Source organism: Daphnia pulicaria, chromosome 6, assembly GCF_021234035.1.
Source record: "Daphnia pulicaria isolate SC F1-1A chromosome 6, SC_F0-13Bv2, whole genome shotgun sequence".
Taxonomy (NCBI): domain Eukaryota; kingdom Metazoa; phylum Arthropoda; class Branchiopoda; order Diplostraca; family Daphniidae; genus Daphnia; species Daphnia pulicaria.
The window spans coordinates 9445093-9454770 of NC_060918.1; the positions used below are offsets into that span (position 1 = coordinate 9445093).

Genomic DNA, 9678 nt, shown 5'->3' on the forward strand with positions numbered 1-9678 from the left:
TCTTGTTTTGTATAAATATCTGTAGATACATCAACCTAACAAAATGTCTGGACGTATGATGAAATATCCTTACACTTTAACGGCCAAAATTGGCATGTTCCCGTTTAAACATCATATGAGCAAGAGCTGGATCTACAAATACTACGCTGTTGGAGTTCTTACAACCTTTCCAATCTTTGTGTGGTTGAATGACAAAAGTATTCTTGAAATTTTGTAATTTTTTTGCATTTTTATTCATTCTTGGTTTTTATTTTCAGTTAACTCACCTGGAAATATCAAGAAGTACGAGGATCAGATGGCCAAGGAAGCTGCTCTGCTTCATGAACACTAGTTTGTGAAAATGTCACTGTTGTAAAGAATATGGAAATAGTAAATGAATACCAACAATAAAACTTATTCAAGATCTTTTTATTTTTCATGTTAGTTAAAACATTACAATTAATTGAGTTCAATTTGTTGGACAAAAAAAAGCTTAGGCTTAAATACAAGTGATCAAATAAAAACCTGTTGGGCAGTAAGTGAATCAGCAAATGGGGCTACAAGCTTACTTGTGGCGAAATAGAACACCAGCCCAAATGTAATAGAAATAGGCAAAGCAGGAAGGGCTTTACGGAAGATTGCCAGTAGCAGCAGAGTCAGACACAATCCCTAGAATAGGAAAATTCAGAAGGTCAAAATAAATCATGTTAAAATTATGCATTAACTCTTACAATCAGGATTGCAACAAAGCAGGCAATTGTAGTGTTCCAATCTCCATATGAAGAGGCCTTTCCAACCAAGACGCTGTAGAAAATAAAATCACCTAATCCAAGCTTTATGCCTCCTATAATAAAATCACACTTTGAGTTGAAATCCACATTTTAAAAAGAATTTAAAACTTACTTTCTTCCTCATCATCATCAATTTCTTCTGTAACTGGTTGGGGTTGAGGTGCAGCTCTAGGAGCCTCTGTGGCCGCGGCTTGAACTCTATGTCTCCTTGCTTCAGTTCTCTGCTCGGCCTCCTGACTCCAGGCGGGTGTGAAGCCACCGTCTGTAGGGCTCCTTGGTCCATTGGCAGCAGTTTCATTATTGCTAGTGGAATTGCTTGTTGATGACTGGTCTGTGGCCATTACAGCCATGTATGCGACCGTAGCTAAATAAGTTAAATAGAAAAATGAATTGAAATTCATCCATTCTATAAGAATATCTATATAAAACTTCATACAAGAATAAATAAGAGCAGGGAAAAGTGGCTCATTCCTAGACTGTGCCGTCTCCACCAAAATCCGTAAAGGTCCACGAGGGGAGAGAACTGCTACCAAGTCTAAAAACAATAACATATAAAACATGGAATCAACAGTATCTTTGAAATTTAAGGGAAAATGCTAAGATTTACCCCAAATGGAAATCACACCCAGAACAACCCATGTAGTCCATTCAGGGAGATATTTGATAAAAACTAATGCCATGAGTGCAGCAACAAAGATCAAGTAGGCTTGCTGTAAATGAAGAGGGGCTTTCCAATGAATTGCAATCATTCCAACAACTCCAAAATTCCACATGATGAAGAGTAGTGAAATATAGTCTAATGGAATATTGTATGTTCTCAAAACCTCCCTGAAAAAAAAAAAAAATGTTTAGAGTATACAAAATTTAGGTTTAAAAATTTCACTTACCCAAGGTAAAGGTATGCAAATATGAACAGCAGCATCAGCGAGGACATTATCAACCATCCATGAATAATTTTATAGCAGCGATATTTATACAACATAATTAAAAAAACTGTCATCACTACAATGACACCCAAAAGAATGGCTGCATTAGCAACAGCATTCCACACTTTGGTTCCAGTGTCAGGACTATCTTCATGGAATGGTGTATAAACTCTACAAAAATGCCAATGAAAAATTAACACATACATTTACAAACTTGAGAAACACAATACTCACAAATAAATTCCTTTTTGCGTGTAGTATGTGACTGAGCTTATTGTGGCCACCACAACCATCATGCATAGCGAAACAGGGACAAAGAGTTTAATTACATGGGCTGCTCCATATTTTAACTCTTCTTCATCTTCAAGCTCATCTTGATCAACTGGATTTCGGCTTAGTTCTCTGGGTATTTGCTGTCGCTCTTGTAAAGCAGGGTTTGTATTTGATCGAGAAGGCACACGTTCATTGGGAATAAGAGAAGCTCCGTTCTCTGGTGGATTCGACGAAGTTGATGAACGTGGACTAGACATTCCAATAATATCAATTTAGGCTTGATGATGAAAATCAAACAACCATATCCGGGAGAAGTCACAACCCAAATATTATTATTGGTATTTAGTAATCGCAGTAATCTTATGCAACTACTATCGACTGTAATTATGCCGTGAGCCAAACTTTTAACTGTCAAACCTCAAAGGCTCAAACACACACACACACTGTCTGACTCTATTGTGGCCTTGTGGGCGGCATCCGGCAGGCGGCAACGCAGCTTAAAATAAAACATTTCTACGGAATCGTTCCGCAAAAACTAAATAAATAAATAGTAAGATTCCGCTTTCATATTTCAAACTCCGCACACTGATACCACAAATTACGCGATAATCACATTATTAAATTTAGAGCTTCTTTAACGCCGTAATTGAAAATGAAGAGAGATTTTTTACCCCTGCACACCTGCTACTTTTAACCATAAGCCAACCTACCTTATAATTAATATTGTTTTCTTTTTTAATTTTAAAAATTGCCAAATTTGAGATCATTTTGGGAACAGTCAACACTCAACAGCTTCGTCGGCAATCACAGTTTTAACGTATTTTGTACTGTATTTTTTCCAACACAATTAAATCAATGCATTATTTACTGATTCGTATTTCTCGCAAATAAAAAACTGTAATAAATTGTCACAATACGTATATTTGTTTTGTCAATAGAACGAATGAATAAGCCGCCGGGGAAAAACACGTTGTCAATTGTCAACTTGATATTAGAAGATCTACCGTGACGCGGATTTTATGTTGTTTTCAATAGTTTTAAATATGATGGAATCTTTTATGAAAAATTCTGAAAACATAGAAACATAATTAGACTCTCTTCGTATTCTTACACTTGGATTAAAAAATAAAAAAAATAAGAAAAAATAACTATTTTTATAACTTTACCTGCTTTTTCTGTGATTTCAACCGGATTTACGGTCGTCGACGAAATCTCGGGGTCATCTGGACCCAACAAAAGAACACAAGGGACGACAACAGCGGTAACGACAAAGAAAATAATTATGCCAATGACAATCCATTTTGTCAATTTTCCTATAAAAGTAAATGATCGTTAAAAATGTAACAAAAATTAAACTCAAATAGATATTAATAATCACCGCAACACATGCACGCCGCACAGCAAGCTAGGCACATTGTGAATTTATGACTTTTCGATGCGTTCCTCCAGATTCTACTTCACCTAGTACACTAAATCAATATCGATTTTGGTGGCTAAATGGCATCGAATATGAAGGGATATATGTATATTTTTTTAGTCTAGTCGTTTTGACGCACGAACTGTTATCTATGGCTGGTCAACATTGCACGATACCGATAAGATAGTATGAAGAAATAATTCTCTCTTTTCCTTTCAGCTTTTGTCGGTAGTTCATTGGGAATTGAAGTCATTTGAGGTTATGTGTACATGTATACAAATGTAATCGAATGCTTGCGTCTCAAATGCATAGGTCTGAAAGAGAATTTCATTTTAGCTTTCTTTCGTCAGAAAATCTAGGGCAGAAAATTACGGACGGGAAATTACCTCCGTTGTTGAACACCAGCGGGACAAACCGGAAAGTATTTCGAAACGTAAAGTAAGATAAGCGTATCGTGTTCTATATCCTAGCGCTACATACTGATTTGACTATAATGTTTGATTCGTCAAAATTCAGTAATTTAATCCACTCTTTTAACAGACTGTCGTGGGTAGCATTTATATCACTTAAGTACATTTCTTAGGTCATCTCTCTTTATCTACAGTTTTATAATATTCCGTTTCTGTTTCCCGTCTCGTAACTCTCGTTGACGTAAACAATACAGATTTTCAAAAGTCTCTGTATAACATGTAACATTTTTTTTTCGAAATGCATTATGTTTGTATTTTTCAAAAAGAAAATATGTTCTTTTTTATCAATCATTATTAAGTGCATAAATCCACATGAGGATTATAAAATAGCACACGTCTTTAAAATTCAAGGTAACCATCAAAAGCTGAAATCTTGGTTTGATGAGAAACATTCAGGTCGATATAGGCTTAGCACTGGTTCCAATTGCTTTGAAAATTATTGAATTCTGTAGTAAGTCTATTGTAGGCGAATTAAAGCATTACACTTGAATTAGCGTAATTGAAATAATAATAAAAAAAATATTTGTAAAAAAAAATTACCCGTGGCAACAGCAGGACTTGGCGAAGTCGGACTAGTTTCGTCATCAGGACCCAATAAAACAATGCAAGACGTTACGATCGAGACCACAACGAAAATAATTAAACCAATGACAATCCATTTCGTCAATTTTCCTGAAACATAATTAATCGAGTAGAATAAAAAATTCGAATTCGTGTAAAGATACAATTATAAAATAAAAAAAAAAGTAAATTCGGAAAAATTCTAACCACAGCATGTGCACATCGCAGCGCAGGCATTGCACATTTTCAAGGGTTCTGATTCTGATCTGCTTTGTTCTGCCTGAAATGCTAAAATAACAATGACCGATGGTCAACCAATACAACAACTTTTAAAAATCTAATTATTACTCATCTCTGGACAAATAGAAGTGAAGATAAGATTTTTATCTGTTTTCAAATTCTTCAACTTTCTGTTCACTTGAAAGATTCATGTACATCTGTACTGTACATCACTACATTGACATTTGATCGTTAAGTTCCAGAGTATTTTTTGTCCCAGCGCCTGTAACTGTACGAGTTTTCACTTTGTTCCAGGCAAACGTAACGGAGCTATGCGCATGTGTTTGTAGAACTATCCGTTTAGATCCCATTTCTTTAAAAAAAAATACCATTTAAACAAGATAGATTAGTATACTGCACACAATGCAAAGTCAACGTTTCACAACGTGATGCGCAAAGTGCATTTAATTGATTTTTGTTATCGTAAGGCTAAAGTGACCTTACAGCCGTTGCTAAACATTTCCGGTTTTAAAATTTCAATTTCGAAGGTAACCGCTTTTTTCATTTTTTTAAGCATAAAAAGGTTTAACTTATTCCTCTTTCTGTAGTAATTCCTTTTTTTCAGATGATAGGCCAGTACAAATTTTAAACGAAACTCGGGTACCTTTCGCAATACGTTAAGCGAGTATGAAACCAGCAGTAAGCGAAGGCGCTTATTGCTAATTAACTAATGGCCCCATTTTAGCACGAAAGGGACCTCACATTTGCCTAAAAAATTACATGCGTACCAAAATTGGGGTTATCCATATTTAAAAAAAAACTAGTCTACGCTAGAATCTGTCCTTATTCACAAAAAATTTAACCGCAAATATAGACGGCCCCTTCCTAGCAAAGTTGGGGCAGATTGCGGAATTAGATTGTCTGAATACGGAGCTGTGAGCAACAGCCAATTGTGTCTCGCGATATTTAAAAAAAATATGTCAAACTTCAGTTGAATGACCATATTTCTCAGTAATGCGCACACAAATCTCTTTAAAAAAAAACAGAAACCTTATGGTAATTAATTAAAAATCAAACATAAAACACAAAAACAATCAAAAAATAAGTAAAGTTAGTTTTGGTAGTTCAGAACAGTTTAGTTATAACTTGTTCATGCTATTTAAGACTTGCTTTACAATTCATCTTTTCACACCATAAAATTTAATTGTAACATGTTTAATTTTGTGCTATGGAAGTCCCAGGCTATCTAATTTCGCAGGTTTATTGAACACCCATAGAAATACGAATAGAGAGAAATTACTTTCTCTAACACGTTGATCCAAAAAAAAAGACGCAAATTGTCCATCAGGAATGTTCCATGCATTAATCTCCTAGATTTGTTATGCTTTGCAACGACAATATTCGGGATTTGGGTGATGGCTCTTTCATATGACAAAATGGAATTATTGTGTTCCAGGACCCAGGAAAAAAATTCAAATAAATCATATACACGCACACACAGGAAAACAAGTAGATAAAATAAAAAAAGAATCAACTAATGACAGAGACCTGCCTTGGCTGCGAAACAACTTCTTAAGAAACGTAGAATGAGCTACGGATGTTATTTGTTTAATCTGCTGATGGGGAAAAAAAAACTCTAACTTGTAGGGTGCTAATTTAGTCTTCCAAATTTCTAAAGGCCTGTTGCATTTGCTCGTGCAGTTCGTCGTAGTCTTGCTTGATTTTGGCTTCTCCGTCCTTGACCGGATCCTATTTCAAGATTAGAAAATAGCATTTAAAATATTCTTGCCGTACTCGAGAAAAAAGAACCCACCTTGAATTTCATTGAAGAAAGTTGATATAGGATATTGCCCATGGACTCGCGAATAGTTCCCCATGTGATCTTGTTATCTGATTGGGCAGTTGACTCGACAGCATGTCTAGCCATGTCGTAGAAACCCACCATGTTTCGAAGCATGCCCACGGTTTTGTAGAAAGGACAGAAACGATCGTAAGCAGAGTATCTATAAAGAGAGTTGCAGGTTAAAATAGTGTTAAGAAGTTAATCAGCGAATAAACAGTTTAAGTACCCGTTTTGCTGAAGGAAATCATCCTTTAGCAATTTCGCAACTTCAAGAGTGATCTTATCGGTTTCTGCAAGAGAAGCTTTGCCGACAAGTTGCACGATTTCGGAAAGATCTTCTTCTTCCTGCAGAATCTCCTTGACCTTAGTACGAAGAGGTACAAACTCGGGGAAATGACGTTCGTAGTGGTCATCCAGAGCACGCATGTACTTACTGCAAACGATTCACATCAGTGATTTAAAACAAGAATTCTATTCATTCTATAGCAAAAGATTTACCTATAAGAGATAAGCCAGTTGACGGAAGGAAAGTGTTTACGCTGGGCCAATTTCTTGTCAAGACCCCAAAACACCTGTACGATACCCAGTGTTGCGGAGGTGACGGGATCTGAGAAGTCACCACCAGGAGGGGACACGGCACCGACAATGGAGACAGAGCCCTCACGTTCAGGACTACCTTGGCATTTGACACGACCAGCACGCTCGTAGAAGGAAGCCAAACGAGCTCCCAAGTATGCAGGGTAACCACTGTTAAATCACACCAACAAATACATTGCAGATCACAACGTCATGTAAACATGACGAGTAACAAAACAAACCTGTCAGCAGGCATCTCAGCGAGACGACCGGAAATCTCACGAAGAGCCTCGGCCCAACGAGATGTAGAATCAGCCATCATGGAGACGTTGTAACCCATGTCACGGAAATATTCAGACAAGGTGATACCTAAAGGATAATAATTCCAAAAGAGAACATTAAAAAATAACGAATAATGTGAAGTAGTTGTTAAAGATTATGTTACCAGTATAGATGGAAGCTTCACGAGCAGCGACAGGCATGTTTGAGGTGTTGGCTACTAGGGAAGTACGCTTCATGATGGATTCAGTAATGCCATCAACCTCACAGGTCAGCTCAGGGAAGTCTCGCAATACCTCAGACATTTCGTTACCACGCTCACCACAACCGACGTAGATAATGACGTCTGAGTTAGAGTACTTGGACAATGACTGCGAAATGACAGTTTTGCCACAACCGAAAGCGCCCGGAATTGCAGTTGTTCCGCCTTGAACGCAACTGCAAAAGCACAAAAATTGCTTGGGATTAATTTTAAAAAAATAAAGAGTAATACAACAATTATTTACGGGAAAAGGGCATCCAACACACGCTGTCCAGTCAAAAGAGGATAATTGGCCGGAAGCTTTTCAACAACTGGACGCGGCTGACGCACAGGCCATACCTATTTAAAGAACAAAATATCTGTAGTAATTCGTTTAGGACTGCACATCAAAATCAGAGCTTACCTGCAACATGGTATAGTCGGTTTTTTCGCCATCAAATTCAATCTGCAAAATTTTATCAGTGACGCGGTAGTGTCCAGGAGAAGCGACCCACGTGACAGTACCCCTAGCACGAGGAGGGAGCATCATTTTATGTTTAACCATCCGATTTTCGAAAACCGTTCCGTAGATATCGCCTCCAGTCACGTGACTTCCAATCTAATCAGAGTAAATATATTTATTTTTTCTAAAGTAACAGTAATATGATTGCGTTTAGTTACCCTAATGTTTGCGGGCTTGAAATCCCATTCTGCAGTGACACTCAAAGCGGGAGTGTTAACACCACGGGGAATGTAGATACTTTGGGTAAGTTCGTTGATGTCTTTCAGGGGACGTTGGATGCCGTCAAAGATAGATTCCATGATACCAGGACCGAGTTCTACAGACAAGGGCTTGCCCGTCCTTAGTACGGGGTCTCCTACTGTGACACCAGAGGTTTCTTCATAAACCTATTGAACAAAACATTTGGGTTTAATCATTGTACATGAACATGTAGTTAACAATACAACTGACCTGGATGGTAGCCATGTCTCCTTCAAGACGAATAATTTCTCCTACAAGCTCAGAATAACCAACTCGCACCAACTCGTACATAGCTGATCCAGACATCTTCTGGGCAGTAACGACTGAAATAAACCCAAGTTGTTTAAAGAACATTTAGATTGCTGAAATCCCCAGAAATAAGATAATAACTCTCGGTTTGGAACATGTTCATTAACAAGAAATCCATCTAATCGGTTAAACTTGGAGAAAACAAAATATGTCAAGATAACAATGAAAGAAATAGTTTTCACTCTTCTGTTACAAAGCAAGGCAAATTGCTACTACTGATTGTCAGTATTTTAGAGAATCTTAGCAAGCAATAAAGACAATCATAGATGGAAATGATCATACCAGGGCCGGAAACAGCATAAACGTATCCATAATTTGATTCCTTTTCTTCATCTTCAAGTTTGGGCAACTTCGACGCTCTATCCATAGCACCTGCCTACATTATAGTAAACGTTTAGATTTACATTCAATGTTGATCCTTCAAACGTACAAATAAAACATTTTCCTACCATTTTGCAGAAGATTTATTTCAAGTGAGCTTTAAAACGAGGAAGCTGATGACAAGACGATGCTATACGAATGAATCGTACTTTGAAGCCTCTTTCACGGGATCACGGGTGTCAGAGTCAGCTGAGTGAGCAGTCACATGACTTTAGAGAAAAAGGAGAGCCGCTCTGAATAAGAAATTTGACACTACAATTTTTGAACGCCACCTAACGGATAGAATCATCTATTTCTGTCGTCGATTTTATTTTGAGGGGTTGTGGACCAATGGTACACATTTTAATATTAAAAAAAAAACGAATTCAAATTTTTCACATATGAAAATTTTTTATTTACGGTCACAAACAGGATCTTTCATCTTTTGGCATTTCATCGTAAAATGTCGTCTAATTCATCGTTAGGTGGCGTAAAATCTTGACATGACCAGTGTTCCACTGTTCCTGTCTTATCTATTTTTCTCCGACTTAACCGCCCCAAACGAGTCAAGCGAAAAACTATTAAACTAGAAAGCCTGCTTAGATGAAAATAAAATAAGTATTTTTATTTTTATTTATTTCACCGTGTAACTATATAATAAATTTTATTTC

The 9678-nt window shown here is 37.0% G+C and overlaps 3 protein-coding genes across 3 annotated transcripts; 1 reads left to right on the top strand and 2 right to left on the bottom strand.

The window, feature by feature from the left end:
- The first annotated feature begins 3 nt into the window (after nucleotides 1-3).
- On the top strand, nucleotides 4-405 carry LOC124343372. The gene is made up of 2 exons (XM_046796708.1): nucleotides 4-197; nucleotides 258-405. Exons 1-2 carry the CDS (start codon nucleotides 44-46, stop codon nucleotides 329-331), a joined length of 228 nt encoding a protein of 75 aa, XP_046652664.1. The 5' UTR covers nucleotides 4-43; the 3' UTR covers nucleotides 332-405.
- Nucleotides 393-2426, bottom strand: LOC124343251 (presenilin-1-like). The gene is made up of 7 exons (XM_046796514.1): nucleotides 1931-2426; nucleotides 1658-1867; nucleotides 1378-1598; nucleotides 1207-1305; nucleotides 883-1134; nucleotides 711-823; nucleotides 393-648 (listed from the first exon to the last, which is right to left on the bottom strand). The coding sequence occupies exons 1-7, from the start codon at nucleotides 2224-2226 to the stop codon at nucleotides 493-495; spliced, it is 1347 nt and encodes a 448-aa protein (XP_046652470.1). The 5' UTR covers nucleotides 2227-2426; the 3' UTR covers nucleotides 393-492.
- A 3455-nt stretch (nucleotides 2427-5881) lies between these two features.
- On the bottom strand, nucleotides 5882-9252 carry LOC124343200 (V-type proton ATPase catalytic subunit A). Its single transcript, XM_046796433.1, has 12 exons — nucleotides 9097-9252; nucleotides 8930-9023; nucleotides 8549-8661; nucleotides 8257-8484; nucleotides 8000-8194; nucleotides 7841-7935; nucleotides 7501-7772; nucleotides 7298-7424; nucleotides 6978-7226; nucleotides 6706-6912; nucleotides 6450-6639; nucleotides 5882-6385 (listed from the first exon to the last, which is right to left on the bottom strand). The coding sequence occupies exons 1-12, from the start codon at nucleotides 9097-9099 to the stop codon at nucleotides 6293-6295; spliced, it is 1866 nt and encodes a 621-aa protein (XP_046652389.1). The 5' UTR covers nucleotides 9100-9252; the 3' UTR covers nucleotides 5882-6292.
- Between the last annotated feature and the right edge of the window lie 426 nt (nucleotides 9253-9678).